Raw genomic sequence first — 17,415 nt, 5'->3', positions numbered from 1 at the left:
CAGTATATGTACTGCACTGAAGAAGGTACAGCAGAATACAACAGTCGAAGCACTTCTGTGAATAATACATGTCGGAGTTACAACATCCCATGCACTGTCGTGAACAACACACGTGTGAATACAACAATATGTAGAAGTACAACATGCATGCACGTTTTACAAACTTGCAAATCTAACCATATCGAACCTGACATTTTCCCGCTGGCATCATTTATCGAGGCTTTAAAAGAAGAGGCAATGTTTGGCATTAAGAAAGAAAAACACGTATTGTTAAGTAAATCTAGATACTGTATAAAACAGTGATGCAGATTTGACGCCATGAACTTTGAATTTTCCATGGTGTTAGACTGTTAGTACTAAATATGCACACATATCCCGTTAGATCATGATACAACCGTTTTCGCATACGGACAGCTAGCCCTAAATATGCTCAACAAAAGTAGTTACGCACCACCCTATTTTTCAATATTAAAGTATTTGATAGTTCATATTACGATCCATATGATACTTCATATTGAATATTGGGGTGGTCCTTAACTGTTTTGTTGAGTAAATATTCAGTTAAATGGAAAATGAACATAATGCAACAATAAAAGTAACGGTTAAAGCAATATAGAGTTGTCAATACAACAAAGAAGTTATTAATGTTAACATATCTTCCATTTACTGTTACGTACCAACTTTAAAAAAAAGAAAAACAGTCCTTTGAAATTTTGTTTGTGATGACAATGAACGGCAAATGATAACGGCTGAACAAATAATATAGGCAGTCCTGTGATGTACGTTATACTCCGAAACTCTTAAGCATACCTTCACATTGCCCTTTGTCAGGGTTGAAGCTGTACCCTTCACTGCAAGAACAGTTGTACGACTCAGGAGTGTTAGTGCAAGTTCCGTTACCACAAACGCCCCTATCGCACTCGTTCTCGTGTGTCGTGCAGTTTGGTCCTGTCCAGTAGGGGCTACAGGTGCAGTTTCCGCTGATGTGGTTACAGACAGTTGTAGTAGCTTTGGGACCACAGGTACATCTATGCGTACAGTTAGGGCCCCAGGTTCCGTCATGACAGGCTGTTTGAAACAGGAGTGAGTGAGTGAGTTTAGATTTACGCCGCACTTAGCAATATTCCAGCTATATGGCGGCGGTGTGTAAAAAATCGAGTCTGGACCACACAATCCAGTGATGAACATCATGAGCATCGATCTACGCAATTGGAATACGATAACATATGTCAACCAAGTCATCGAGCCTGACCACCCAATCCCGTTAGTCGCTTCTTACGACAAGCACTGGTTACTTAAGACCGATTCTAACCCGGATCTTCACGGGTCTGCACGAAAGGCTTTAAATGCAGTAATAGTGATTAATATACACACTTTTAGGAGATACCTCAGTTGGAAATATACCTCAGTTCACGCGGCAAGCAATGGTTTCGGATGAGCTCATAATGTGACTGTTAACCCCATGGGTTACTCCCCAGGGAGTTGAGAATGACATATAAGAACGCATTGTTCAGTTATAATGTTGCACCTCTATGAGCACACCGACATTGAGCAAACGGCACCCGACATGGAATTCGACGATGGAAAAAACAATATATTATTATTAGATCTGCATAATGAATAGGTACTGGACTGTCGAGCCCTTTAAATGTAATATTTATGTGTAGTGTTATGACGTTACCTATACAGCTTAGTTTCGTGTTGTCCACGAAAGTATCCATCATGACACTGGCAGAAACCCGTGCTGTTATCACACTTGCCATGTGTACAGAGGCGTCCGCTGCATGGGTCTTTTCTGTAATACAAGTTTCTGGATCTTATGAGCTCTGTGAAGGTAGCAGCTTGTAAACACTGAACATTAGTTCGCTTTAATATTCGTGTTAATATACGGTGTTATACATGTATCTCACAACATTATACACCGACGCTTTTAGATGGATATGAACCAGTAAGGTGTTAGAGTCATACATAAACATACTTGTTTTACGTGTTTCATAAATGAGAAATTGAGGGAAATATCTGTATCCTTTATCCTATCGGGGATCCATTAATAGGTTTGTGACAACAGAAGAAAAGCCTAATACATCAGATAGCTTGCATGACACAGAAACATGATAGTATGTATTTGTCTCTAAATTCTCTGCGTCTGAACATTAAAGCACGTACTTCCTAACCTTACTGGCAGTACATATGCCTGCATTTGTTATAAAGGTAGAAGCGCACATTCGAAGGAAGATCGAACAACTCCTGGTAAATTATTAATCTACAACGGTTCTTGAAACAGAATATAATAAATACATTGATGCATATTTTGTAGCATAATCTGTGATCAGGATCTTTGTTCCGGGGCAGTAATATGTGCTATGTACTAGACATGCGGCCGCAGTGTCATTACCTGCGTAAGACCCGAAAACTTCGGAGATCAAGATAGAAAGCTCTCGATGTAGTAGTAGACAAGTGTAGATTTGACCCTGGTTGTAATTTCGAACCGTTTCTTTAAAAATGAGTGTGAAATCATGGCATTGCAGATCTAACCGTTGCAAGTTGACTCTGGAACCGTTCCTAATTTATTTTTGACTTATTTCACATTGACTGTTACAGTGATGGGGAAAGATGTACTTCTTTGTGAATATTATTCCGTGTTATGTACTACGATTGTGGTGAAATGATACCCATGATCGAGCAATCGGAATCAAGTAGTCCACAGTAGAGTAATGATGTATACTCACTTTCACATATCCCGGTAACGTTGTCGTATCCCCTCTCACAAACACAGGGGCCACTGGCGTTACATACAGCATGTATCCCACAGTCTATTGGGCATGGCTCTTCGACGTCTAAAACCATTGATACAAACAGAATAGTTAGCCGTTTTGTTGAAGAGCTTCATGTGACTTATAACATACATTACTTGCCGAAAAACAGTTTAGAAGATGCAACAGTTCACCCCCTTCACCGCTGGCTGGGGCGGTGGGGTAGCCTAGTGGTTAAAGCGTTGGCTCGTCACGGCGAAGACCCGGGTTCGAATCCCCACATGGGTACATTGTGTGAAGCCCATTTCTGGTGTCCCCCGCCGTGATGTTGCTGGAATATAGCTTAAAGCGGCGTAAAACCAAACTCAGCCAGTCACCCCTGGCTAGTCTTATAATCCTGACCCACCAAACATTTGCCAGATTTCCCAGATCTTACCAGTTGTACAGTTAAAGCCGTCGCTGTTTAAGACGTAGCTAGGATGGCAGAGGCAGTTGAAGGAGCCTTCCACGTTCTCGCAATCTTGTACACAGTTGTCTGTCTTGAGTGTGCATTCGTCGATGTCTGAAATGCACATTAGAAAGTCCATGAATAATCGGTGCACAAATTCAAATTCAAAATATAATATTATCCCTATTATAATTAAGACATGGCCCATTTTGCTGTACAGAGTTGCGCCCCTTAGAAGACACCTATGATTGATAGTTCGAATCCACACTGATTATGTTTCAAGGTTCGTTTGTACCAGACACTTTCCCCTGGTTTCACCAAAGTGTTTGACCAAGGCTCCCCATGACTTGGCTTTCCTCCACATGAAGCTGATACAACGTGATATCTCGATATACCAAAGTAGCCATATCAAACGAAACTCGAGTTATCACGTGAGAAAATACTCGTTTCCATTATTAAAAGTGTACTGCAGTAATTCAGGTCACGTTTCGTCTAAACTGAAAGGGTATAGTAGCCAAGGTAACTCCTTTTGTGAATAGGTCCAGAGAATATGGACGTAACTGCGGGTATCCAAACGAGACCAGAGCATAAATCTATGTCAAACAAAACCCGAGTTATGACAAAACGTTGTTTTCTAAATTACTTCAAGTGTCAGGTCTCGATTCACAAAGCTTCGCAACGTTACGACCCATCGTAAACTCTATAGTTTATCATCGGCCTACAAATGGCATAGTGCTAGGAACGTTTTGTGGATGGGGCCGCTGCACTGAATGATCAAACAACATATCCCGTGTTCATATGCGTGTTCACCTTGCAGTGGGGCAGTGGGTTAGTCTAGTGGTTAAAGCGTTGGCTCGTCACGCCGAAGACCCGGGTTCGAATCCCCACATGGGTACAATGAGTGAAGCCCATTTCTGGTGTCCCCCGCCGTGATATTGCTGGAATATTGCTCAAAGTTGCAAGCTAACTTATTACCTTTTCGACAAAAGTAAACCTCTCATATTTTTATATGCATTTATGTACAATCTATGTCATTTGTTAAGCGGACACGCATCTGCTTGAGGTTAACTCAGTCAGACTGGCAATGCGACTCTTGTCAATCATGTCCGACCTCGACCTTGAGGTCATGTTTATGCTCTTATCAGCTGGCACACTGACTGCTGTAGTTTCTACATTGGGTTTGAGAATAGAGCATCAATGCCTCTATTTTGGCTTTTATTTCTGTACATATTTTTGGCTTTTATCTCTTGTGTTTTCTACCAAACACATGCAGCGCCTGCATGTTCACTACTTTACTTTCCTTTACATGTCTGTTCTGTACCACTTTATAGTTATGTTAAAGAAAAAATCTGTTCCCACTGTTTGAAAGTTGAACCAATATATCATTCACAACCAGCTTTTCCCTTTATATCCTGTATGAACTATCTTACTCTAAATCATGTTAATTTAAAAAATATATGTTTTTTTGCATCTGACTGTGGATACAATTAAGAAAATTAGAATGGTTTCAGCTAACTGTAGAGGCCTAGCTGACACTAATAAAAGGACAGAAGTAATGAATCTATACAGGAAAAAATCATATTCAATCATTTGTTTGCAGGACATCCATGTGGCTAAAGAAGATGTAAATAAAATTAAAAATGAATGGGGTTTGCAAAGTAAAATTGCACCCTTTAGATCTAACTCTAGAGGGGTGGCTATACTCTTTAATAATGACATTGATCTTACCATACACAGAACATTAGAGGATGAAAATGGTAATTATGTTATTGCTGATATAACTGTTGACGATAAAAGATTCACCCTTACAAATCTATATGGACCTAACAATGATGACCCAAATTTTTATCTAAAACTTTTCAACAATATTTGTAATTTTGATAATGAATCCATAGCTATTGTAGGGGATTGGAATTTGGTCATTGATCCTTCAGTTGATTTGAAAATTATAAAATATCAACAATCCTCAGGCTAGAAATATTGTATTAAACAAAATTGAATCCCTTGATCTTATAGATATTTGGAGAGAACTGAATCCTGATTTAAGAAAGTATACCTGGTGGAGAAAAAGCCTAGACAACAAGCAAGGTTGGACTTTTCTTAATTTCACAAGACTTGGTTAATATTTCACTTGATTCTGATATCATACCTGGTTATAAAAAAGATCATTCAGGCATTAGCTTTACTTTTTGAAAACACTATCAACCAAGAAAGAGGGAGGGGTTATTGGAAATTTAACACTTCCTTACTCTTACATCCTGAATATGCTGATTTAGTAAGATCAATCTTGAGGGATACAATTGAAGAATATTTAGATACCGAACATAATGGTGAAAATGTTGATGATTCGGATATTAAATTGAAGATTGATGATAGCTTATTCTTGGAAACTTTTCTGATGAAAGTAAGAGGAAAATCAATCTCTTTTTCATCTTTTCTCAAAAAGAAAACAATAAATAAGACCAGTGAATTGGAAATTAAAATCAAAGACTGTGAAGATGATATTAGAAAAGATTTCCAAAATATTAATGAATCCTACTAGCTGACCTTACAAAATTAAAATTGGAACTACAACAAATTAAAGAAGAAGAGATAAGAGGAATTCAACTTAGAAACAGAATCTTATGGTATGAAGAAGGAGAAACAGCAACAAAATACTTCTGCCATTTAGAAAATAGAAATTATGTCAGCAAAGCAATAAATAGAGTTATTACAGATAAGAATGAGGAAATTACTGACAGTAAATCAATATTAAATGAACTGAAAGAATTTTATAAAAACTTTATTCTTCAGACAAGGAATTATAAAATGATGACCACTTAGACAATGTAATAATTCCAATCTTAAGTGACCAATTTAGAGACAATTTGGAAAAGAAATAGATATGAATGAAATATCATTTGCGGTAAAAAGTATGAAGAATAACAAAGTCCCTGGAATTGATGGATTTCCTATAGATTTCTTCAAGTATTTTTGGAAAGAACTCAAAATGTGGATTTTTAGATTTATCAATGATGTTTCATGGAGAAATAAGATGTCTCTTACCATGAAGAGAGGAGTTATCACTTGTATATCTAAAGCTAATAAAGAAAGGGCCTTATTAAAGAACTGGAGACCAATTACTTTATTAAATGCTTTGTATAAAATAATTAGTGCATGTATCTCTAACCGGTTAAAAATCACCTTAGACTCTTTGATACATAATAACCAGACTGGATTCATACCGGGTAGAACTCTTAGTGAAAATACAAGGTTATTATATGATCTTATATTTGAAACAAAGAAAAGAGATATTCCTGGTCTGCTGATCTTAATTGACTTCGAAAAAGCTTTTGACACAGTTTCTAAAGAATTTATCAACTCTGTTTTACTAAAATTTGGTTTTGGGCCACAGATTATACGCTGGATTAATTTATTAACTTATGATACAACATCATGTGTTATTCAGAATGGACATCTCTCTGATTTCTTCCCTAATGGGCGGGGTTGCAGGCAAGGTGACCCAATATCGCCATATTTGTTTCGTTTTGTAGCTGAAATCCTTGGATGTATGATAAGACAAAATGATGATATAAAGGGTATTGTAATTGATGTTCAGGAATATAAATTAGGACAATATGCTCATGATACTGAATTATTTTTGGATGGTTCAGATGAAAGTTTGTATGCTGCTATTGATATCATTAATACTTTTTACAATATGTCAGGGTTAAGAATAAATATCGATAAGACTAAAGCAATCTGGATAGGCTCAAATGCAGGTAGCAGAGATATGATTTGTGAAGATTTGAATATAGAATGGCAAAGAAAGGAATTTGAAGTTTTGGGTATTAAATTCACACCTGATTTGAATGACTTATGGGTAATCAACACAAAAAAAGACTCGAAGAAATTAATAGATTATTGGCAACATGGAGAAAAAGACATCTCACACTGATTGGCAAAATCACTGTAATTAAAACATTGGCTCTTTCAAAACTGGTTCACATTTTCAATTCTTTACCTAATCCACCTGATGAATTTATCACTTCCCTTGAGAGACTATTTTTCAGATTCATTTGGAACAACAAAAATGATAAAATTAAACAGAGCACTTTGAAAAGGATTATACAGAAGGGGTTTACGCATGATAGATATTAAAACCTTTGTTCATGCCATGAAATTATCCACACTCAGACTCTATTTGAGAAAAACAAATATGAGTAATCCATGCAAGTTTCCATTAAATGATATACTAAAATATGGAGCAAATTTTCAGAATATTGTTGAAATTGATAATCCTTTTTGGAAAGATGTTTTATTGGCATGGAAATTATACTGTAATAAGAATACCATAGAAGCAGACAACATTAAAGGAATTTTAGCACAACCTTTATGGCTGAATAATAATTTCAAAAACCCAAATCACTTTATCAGGCATTGGGCTAAAATGGAACTTTTAACAATTAAGGACCTTTGTAATGAAGATGGTTTTATGTCTCTTGAAGATCTGAAGTTCAAATTTGATATTAGAGGTACATATATGGATCTTCGATATGTTCTCTATATCATACCTGAATCATGGAAATTGACCATAAAACAATACAGAAATATATATAACAATGAATAGGATGATAACTTTCTTTATAAAGATTTTATGGATTCGAAAAAAGGTTCAAGATTATTTTATGATAAACTCTTATCTGACAATATTAAACCTCATATTTGCCTAAAATGGGAAAACTTATTTTACGATATTGATTTTGATTGGCGTATGATTTTTAATATTTGCAGAAGGAATGTGAAAGATGTAAAACTTTTAGACTTTCAATTTTAATTTTTGCACAGAATTATTTATACAAAAAAAGAACTTATGAAAATGAAACTGGTTGACAATGCAGTATGTAGCCTTTGTAATGTTGATAGTGAAACTTTATGTCATGTATATTGGGATTGTGTTGTAACCCAAACCTTCTTGAAGGAACTTGAAAACTGGATAATCCAAAATATACAGAAATTTGATATAACAAAGACCTTGGTTTGGTTTGGAATTTTGGGTAATAAGCCATTACTAAATCATATAATCTTATCTGCTAAAAATTATATATATACTTGCACTTTGAAGAAAATAATTCCAAAAGTTAATAATTTTTTAAAAAATTTGAAAGACATTTATACGGTTGAAAATTTCATATCCAGAAGGACCAATAAATCTGATCAATTTTCAGACAAATGGTTTCCTTTATTCTCAATATTTAATTTCTGACGTAATCTTTAATGAAAGGGGAATAATTGTTACTGGAGTATATTCTCTCTATGCTATCAGTTGACCTAACATTTGTGTTGAACCCAATGAACTTTGATCATGTATTTATGCATTTATTGCTTTACTTTATATGCTTGTACCTTAATTATGGGAACAAATAAAAAAGATTTAAAAAAAAAAAAAAAAAAAAAAAAAAAGGGTATATGGACGTAACTGCGGGTATCCAGCCACGAGACCAGAGCATAAATCTATGTCAAACAAAACCCGAGTTATGACGGGTGAAAACGTTGTTTTCTAAATTACTTCAAGTGTCCAGGGTCTCGATTCACAAAGCGTTCGCAACGTTACGACCCATCGTAAACTCTATACTTTATCATCGGCCTACAAATGGCATAGTGCTAGGAACGTTTTGTGGATGGGGCCGCTGCACTGAATGATCAAACAACATATCCCCGTGTATCTCATATGCGTGTTCACCTTGCAGTGGGGCAGTGGGTTAGTCTAGTGGTTAAAGCGTTGGCTCGTCACGCCGAAGACCCGGGTTCGAATCCCCACATGGGTACAATGAGTGAAGCCAATTTCTGGTGTCCCCCGCCGTGATATTGCTGGAATATTGCTCAAAAGCGGCGTAAAACCAAACTCAGTCAGTCAGCCAGTCAGTCACCTTGCAGTCCTTTCACGTCACGTTTCGTCAAAACGGACATATCACACTTAGAGCCTTAGATAATGCTTTGTGTGAATAAGAATGGGGTACGGCTGTTACTGCAGGTATCCAGATTGTATTCACCATACCTTTACACTGTGTCCCGTTCTTAGAGAAACCTTTATCACAAACACACGTGTAGCTCCCTTCATTGTCATGGCAACTGGCATGTTCCTCACAGCTGTAATCTCCTGTGGTACATTCATCGATATCTGCCACAAATATAGAGTTAGGTGTTAAGCTTTCATTAAAGCTACATGTACTATAAATAGACAATGTCTGAAGCTCAGCACAGTAAACTTAGAGCTAGCATACTAAAAACCTATAAGCCAAGTGTAGGACGAAACATTAGCTGAAAAGAATACTCTTGCAAGGTAAATTCCAAAACACTGATACCAAATGGTATAATGCAATAATGGTATCAACAGCAAGACATGGGATTGCACCTGTACTGCTGAGAATGCACATAAACTGGTCTCCTAGCTGTTCTCCGCTCTAAGTTCCCAGTCAGAATGATTGTTTAACGAGTGGAGCACTTTGAAGATGGACCCTGTATCACAAAGCAATCTGAGTGTAATTGGTCATTTACGATGTTTACAGTTTAAAATAAACTTCAGGCTGCGAGGGCTTGCTGAAACGTAAAACCTATCACCCCCAGAACAAAATCTGTCGGCCTCGCGCCTTCGGGCCAGTGTCTATTTCCAGCACTGATATCAGTACACAGTAAGAGTTATGATGATACACTGGATGTTTCGCTTTTTAAGTTATGCTGAAAAATATATAACTGTTAAATACTAATAACAGAAAATAACAGTCCATTTCAAATATTTCTTGTCTGTACCGAATGATATATCTTTACTTACTTTGGCACGAACCGTTGGGATTCCTATAATACCCTCCCCTGCAGTCACAAATGAAGCTACCGATAGTGTTGACACATTGTTCGTAGTTGTCGGAACAAGGGGAGCTGTCTCTCTGACATTCGTCTATGTCGTCACTGCAGTCACTTCCAGTATAACCTTCCTCACAGATGCACCCTTTCTCTTGGTCGCATCGTTGAAGATGTTGACATTGGGCACAGCTCATTGAACAATTGGGACCGAACATCAAGGGAACCGTGCAAGCTGGAGGGTAACAGTGTACACGTATAGGAAGCCATTGAGTGATTCCCAAGGACTGAAAGACCTAACTTAACACGCTGTCTAAAACAATCCCGAAACCAGTAGCCGAAACAAACATTGTTTAATCAAACAGAAAATCAAAACTTTGAGACCCGTATTCAGCGCATTTCGATTCTTGATTGTTCCGTTTTTCTATGCCAGTTTAATTTGACTGTCAACCTGCTTCTAGAAATCTTCAGTGACTGTAATGTACAATGCATTGTGAGACATGCTGAGAACAAGAAGCACTTGAATGATCATGCAAAACATTCCCGCATACACATGAAAAACACTGACAAGGTAAAACCTAATGGCCTGTTAATGAGACATGGCAGCAGAACTTACATCTGTTTTCATTTGGGATTCCCGAAGTTAATGTCTAGAAATGAAGCTTTTTTCTGTTGTTCATGCTTTCTGAGAAGAATAAGTCAGTTTCTCTGAAAGGTACATGTGTGTGTAGATTATGTTGTACCTTTGCACGTGGTCTTGTCAACCTGAAGGGTGTATCCAGGAGCACAGGAACAGAGAAAGCCGCCTTCGATGTTGCTGCAGGTGTGATCGCAACGCTGTTTGGTGGAGCATTCGTCGATGTCTGACCAGAATATACAACCCACTATTTTAACATATTGACATTTTAAATAGTAGACCAGTAGGCCTTCTGGGTTAAAATAGGGGCCCATGCAGGTTATGACAAGCGACTAAATTGGTCCATCCTCGATAGTATCCAGGGCATACGTTCCGATAAATCTCAACTATACTATCGGCACGTATACCTTGGAGATTATCGAGGATGCAATTTGTCGGGAGACGGGTTCGGTGATAAGGTTCAAAATATGTTGTCGTGCTGAAGTTGCCCGGATGGATCACTATTGCATCAATTACTGGATTGACTCTATTATCTACACACCGTTGTCATACAGATCACATACTGCTGAAAGTTAAGCAAGAAACACGCAGTATATGTATGAGCTCATGTACGGAGTAGGATTTCTCTCCTGCAGACACTCCCACAAAGGTTTATCTATAATTTAGAATCAAACCAAGTCTGCGGTATTTTATATTTAAATTGGACAAAAGATTGCACTAATTGTAGTTTTCGATGCTGTTTAATCAGATATATATTGGTGAAGGTATCGAAGTCCATGTTTACATGTTGAATGGCATAAGAAAAGTAGTCTGACCTTGACATATCGTCCCATCGACCAGTGTCAATCCTCGTGGACAATAACACCCGGCACCACGTGAATCCTCCAAACAGTGGGAACAGTTCAGACCACTTTCAGCACACGTCTTCGAACCAGCTGCAATGACTGTCATAGGGAAGACATATATATACAGTGTAGTAGTAGTAGTAGTAGTAGTAGTAGTAGTAGTAGTAGTAGTGGTGGTGGTGGTGGTGTTGTTGGTGTAGTAGTAGTAGTAGTAGTGTGGTGGTGGTGGTGGTGGTGGTGTAGTAGTAGTAGTAGTAGTAGTAGTGGTGGTGGTGGTGGTGGTGGTGGTCGTGGTAGTAGTGGTGGTGGTGTAGTAGTAGTAGTAGTAGTAGTAGTAGTAGTAGTAGTAGTGGTGGTGGTGGTGTAGTGTAGTAGTGGTGGTGGTGGTGTAGTGGTGGTGGTGTAGTGGTGGTGTAGTAGTGGTGGTGGGCGGTGGTAGTAGTAGTAGTAGTAGTGGTGGTGGTGGTGGTGGTGGTGGTGGTGGTGGTAGTGTAGTAGTAGTAGTAGTAGTAGTAGTAGTCGTGGTGGTGGTGGTGGTGTTGTTGGTGTAGTAGTAGTAGTAGTAGTAGTAGTAGTAGTAGTAGTAGTGGTGGTGGTGGTGGTGGTGGTGGTGCTATTGTTAGTGTTATAAAACACAATCAGACAAGAATCTATCATCGTTCATGAGTTTCTTGAGGTTACCTTTACATGTCCCGTTTACAGTCATGTTGTACCCCTCGTGACACGCGCACTGAAATGACCCCGGGGTGTTGTTACACATTTGGTCGCAGTTGTCAAGTCTCAAGTCACACTCATTGATGTCTGAAACACGTTGACGTGAATATGGTCATAGAATTGATAGCGTTATCGACATGACTAACCCATACACTTGAATACAATTGAAGTAAAATAAAAGTATGCAATTGACATTATCCGGCAGCATCTACATTCAGAAATCTCACAGCATCGATTGGATAAGTGGTTATCAGAAAACTATTGTCAAGCGTTCTACGTCTTTGAGAGATTACGTAAGCAACCGTGGCTGCAAATCACTACGCACTTTATGATGCAAAGGACGATTCACCCAGGCATTGTATTCCTACGCTGTGTGTCAAGTAACTTCAGTAACCTGTTTGAATCGCTTTAAGGCGTGTGCTGAACAAGGGAGATAATTCTATGGAGAGTAAAGTCTCTGAAGTATCCGAATCATACGCATGACCACATACTTCAAATCTAGTTTTTAACATATTTTTTACTTTGCAATTATCATATATTATAAACACAAGAACAGAACTATATGAACATACCTCGACATGCTTTACCATCGGATGATAGAACGTAGCCCTTGTCGCATGTACAGTAATAACTGCCGGGGGTGTTGTGACATGTTCCGTTGCAACCATGGTGATCATCACGGCATTCATCTATATCTGAAGAAACGATAATACGTACGTTAAGCAGCTTCAAGGTAATTGATTTATGGAGTTCCTTACTTTTAAAGATCTAAATATCTAACTAAAATATTTCATGTCCATTTTAAACTGGATATACTGACGTTACTGTATCTCCTTAAAGTAAATAGGGTAAACTACGGTTATAACGAACTCGAGGGGGAAACCAATACTTATTGTTCGTTATAACCGAAGTTCGTTATAAGCATATATACAGCATGCGACCCCGACCAAACTTCTAGTTTGATATAACCGTCAGTTACAAATGTAGTTGACCGTATCATTCATTCTGTTGAATGGAACATCGTGGATAGAAATTTCACCTGAGAGACAAATTCAGCCTGATTAAAAGGTAGGAGGCGCAATAACAACTTGACTGACCGTCATGTAAACCGTCTTTTATCCAATATCAAGCATCGATTTAAGACAATTTGTTGCTTTCGAAAATATATTTATTTGCCATTCCATCAATACGATTTTGCAGTAAACGGACTTAAGTCCAGACTGGCGTATAAAGCCACACGCTTACAATGCATGAGGGAATCCTGCAATCTCGAACGCGATGTGCACACACGTGAATGGTATGTCACATAATGTTTGCCTGAAAGGCTCTCACTGTGATATGACTGTTGTAGAAAATGAATACCATGTTCTCTTTACTTGTAATAGATATTCTCTTCTCCGTAACGAATACATCTTGACCATCCAAAAATAGTGTAAAGCTAGATTAACATTACAAAAAATATTAAACACACCTGATGTGAATATACTACGTTTAACATCTATATATTTGCTAAAAATATTTGACTAAAGATCTTAATACAATTTTGGTCATGTGACAACTATTGTATACCTTACAATACAATTGTACTATGGGCCATGTGGCCTAAAATACGGAATAAACTTGATTGAAAGGCTTCCAGTGTTTGAAATTAACGTCGGTCCTTAGACCCGAAGCCGACTAAAAACCACTCGGACTCACAGCTTTTGTTTTCTGCAGGCCGACAGCTTTTTCATCCTCAATAATTAAGAGTATTATTTTTCAGAAAATATCATTCGGCAATTTCTAGTTTACATTTCTAAATTAAACTCTTTAACCCAGTTTGTTAGTTGTTACAATTTTTGTTTGCTGGGAAATACTTATTTTGTAATATATAATATAAGGCCTACACATTCTGATCAAGACCCACAACTTTTTATGGTTCTGGGTCCTTTGGGCCTTCACTTTTTCAGGGTTACGGGCAAACGCTGACTAGGCTTCTCCTTTTGTGCGGCTGTCGACTATTTTAACAACACTAACCTGTGCATTTTCCGTATGATAAACTGAATCCCTCGCGACATGTACAGTTGTTCGGGCGACCCAGTGTCTGCTGCTCCGCTGGGGCGAGGTCTGTGCAGTTGGTACCCGTGGGGCATGGGTTGGGTTGGCAACCATTGAAGTCAATGTCGCATGTAGACCCTGAATGTTTGTTTATGAATCATTATTACTGCATTCAAAGCCTTTCGTGCAGACTCGTGAAGATCCGGGTTAGAATTGGTCTTCAACTCATGTTTGTCGTAAGACGGCATTGGGTGGTCAGGCTCGCTGACTTGGTTGACACATGTCATCGTGTCCCAATTGCGCAGATCGATGCTCATGATGGAGGTCACTGGTTTGTCTGGTCCAGTCTCGATTATTTACAGACCGCCTCCATTTAGCTGGATTATTGCTTAGTGCGGCGTTAAACAACATCCAACCAACATTTCGTGCATACTTGTTATATGAATAGTGGGTAACCATTTGTCTACAACATCGTTCGGTTACGTAGAATATTAAAGTATTAATCTATATGGATATATTTGTTCTGACGGTATACAGTCATGGTTAAGTTTGAAATAACGTCATATCACTGTAAAACAATGATTTTAAAAAAAAATACAATGTCATTCATAAAATATATTCTACAGACCCAACCATCCAGATGGGCACTCGCAGTTCAGTGGAAGGAAATTCTGGTTGGGCGACGTAAGGAAGTAACAATTGCCGTTGTTGCTGCAGTTGGGGCAGAGTACAATCCGAACTTGCAGAGTTGGCGACGACCCACCGGCACTGTCTACGGCGTGAAAACTAAACATGGAGGAAGACACTATTAGAATTTACACTTATCAGAGGGGTACACAGAGTCCGCAGTCTAGACTACCAGTTGTCCGACTTCCATTTTGTGTGAAAGTGGCGCTGGCTGAGCGGGTTAGGCGGCTGACTTTGCGTGCTCGCCATTTGGCGCCTGAATTCTGAGGGCGTGGGTTCGAATCCCGGATAGGACTCAACCCCAAAAAGTAATAGAATTTGTACTTTACTAAGAAAATGTAATCCCAAATATAACATATGTCGTCTGGAATAATGTAGAATACATGTTATGGTTGATCTAGAGAAGCCTGATCTGGTTATAGCAGATCTTGATCTGGTTATAGCAGATCTTGATCTGGTTATAGCAGATCTTGATCTGGTTATAGCGGATCCTGGTGGACACGATAATGTCACCGCTTACTCGACTGTTGTTCTCGGTATGTTGAAATATGGTGACAAATTATTAATGACTCATACGCGGTATGAATGTGTACAGTAACTACGGTTATATCGAACTCAAGTGACCACTTGCTTCAGTTCGTTATAACCGAAGTCCCCGCCGTGATGTTGCTGGAATATTGCTAAAAGTGGCGTAAAACCAAACTCAGTCAGTCAGTCAGTCATATAACCGAAGTTATAAGAGTGTAATATACATGAAGTGAGCGGGAAAAATGGAAACAATAATTTCGTCATATTTGTCAGTTCGTTATAAAAGTGTTCGTTACAAGCGTAGTTTATTGTATGTTGTTTTCAAACCGATCACCGCTTACTCATAATATTTGGGGCGGTGAGGTAACCAAATGCAAACCGAAACATGAGTCTCATTAACCGATTCAGACAATGACCTACTTTTCAGCCGATCCGAATTTTCCCGTGTGAAAGTGAAAAGAGACACAACAAACAACCATGGTTACACTGAATTCCAATTCCTTATTTCATAAGCAAATGGTAGTTACAACTGAATTTTAATTTTAAACTTTAATACCATCGTATTTCTAAATTTTATGGCGAGGTGTAGGCAGCATGACCTTAACTAAACGTCACAGACTGCCCCTGTTTGATGAGGTCGTACAATGATTCACAATTCATCTGGCTCACTGGTTACACCTGTTATGTGTTCTTTGCGCTTATTCAGTGAATTTGGTAACGCAAAGTGTGATTGATATAATATCAAGTCCGTACCAGACTACCAAATTTTTCTAGCGGCAGAGCCTCATTTTGAGATTTTCACGTTTTCCAGATTTTCGTTTGTCAGAGCACGCTGCACGACATAGCACGCTGCAAAACGTGTTTGCAAGGATAAGATGGAGCGTAGTGTTGCACTATACAAGTGCTTAGATGTATCAAAAAATACTGATAAATATTTAGGTATCCAGTTGAATGAATTTGTTTCAAAATTCTGGACTGGTTATTGTATTAACTTGCGCAATAGGACGGAACTCAGCCAGCAGGAAACGAGACTGTTGTGTAATCAATGTTTTGACTTGTTAAAGCGCCCGCTCGTGCCGCTGAAGACCCAGGTTCAATTACCCACATGGGTATAATGTGTGAAGCGCTTTGAGCATATCCCTGTGACGTTGAAAGGCGCTATATAAATGGCCTATTATTATTATTATAATGTGTGAAGCCCATTTGTGGTGTCCCCCGCCGTGATATTGCTGGAATATTGCTAAAAGTGGCGTTAAACCACACGCACTCACTTACTCATAATCATAATTAGGTTGGATAATATTGGTATGTACTAACGAAGAAACGTAAGATAACACCAGTTATAATCAATCTACCTGATGTTGAAGGGTGTTACACCATCGGGAGTGAAAACATATTGAAGGCTGGTGTTAGTTTTGCTCATGTTCTGGTGTTCATAGGATCCGGACATGATCAGGGTGACGTTCTGGTCAATGTCGTCGTCGAGAGCTGTGGCGGTGACAGTGACACTTTTACCAACAGTGGCGTTCACCTGCACGTCGCTGATCACTCGAGGGACATGGTTTTCTGAAATACATAGAGGAACGAAATGTGCAACATCGATATCTTTGATATATAAAAATATTCAGAGTTGAGGATCTGTTACTATGTGAATGGCAGCAATCACACTATACTAATATCTTAGACTAACGACTCACTGCCGTTAAACAAAGATATGTTGAAATTTAATCCGACCAATCAGGGCGTCGTTTACAAAATCGGGAAAGGGACAGTCGGAATGTCTCTTTCCAGTCTCGCACCTCGAAAAGGAAAGCACCGGATATTCTGAACGACTAATACAGTCTGTGCGTCTGATTCTGTCACAACTATAGTCTCAGCTTCCAGATGGAAGAGCCTTTACCTAGCCCCTGTAATTTCAACACAATCTCA

The 17,415-nt window shown here is 38.5% G+C and overlaps 1 protein-coding gene across 1 annotated transcript in view; it reads right to left on the bottom strand.

Annotated features, from left to right (window-relative positions):
* The window catches only part of LOC124256690 (mucin-like protein), a 37,086-nt gene that overhangs the window by 7,021 nt on the left and 12,650 nt on the right, over window positions 1–17,415 (bottom strand). The window contains 13 exon segments of the mRNA XM_046690663.1: window positions 811–1,068; window positions 1,682–1,795; window positions 2,730–2,837; window positions 3,190–3,315; window positions 9,239–9,361; window positions 10,013–10,273; window positions 10,782–10,901; window positions 11,491–11,619; window positions 12,202–12,321; window positions 12,807–12,929; window positions 14,251–14,409; window positions 14,900–15,057; window positions 16,842–17,052. Of these exon segments, the coding sequence (XP_046546619.1) occupies window positions 811–1,068; window positions 1,682–1,795; window positions 2,730–2,837; window positions 3,190–3,315; window positions 9,239–9,361; window positions 10,013–10,273; window positions 10,782–10,901; window positions 11,491–11,619; window positions 12,202–12,321; window positions 12,807–12,929; window positions 14,251–14,409; window positions 14,900–15,057; window positions 16,842–17,052 (2,010 nt within the window).

The sequence above is a fragment of the Haliotis rubra genome, unplaced genomic scaffold (assembly GCF_003918875.1).
Source record: "Haliotis rubra isolate DU_JTF1 unplaced genomic scaffold, ASM391887v1 Scf635, whole genome shotgun sequence".
Lineage (NCBI taxonomy): Eukaryota > Metazoa > Mollusca > Gastropoda > Lepetellida > Haliotidae > Haliotis > Haliotis rubra.
This window is presented reverse-complemented; position numbering and strand designations above follow the sequence as displayed.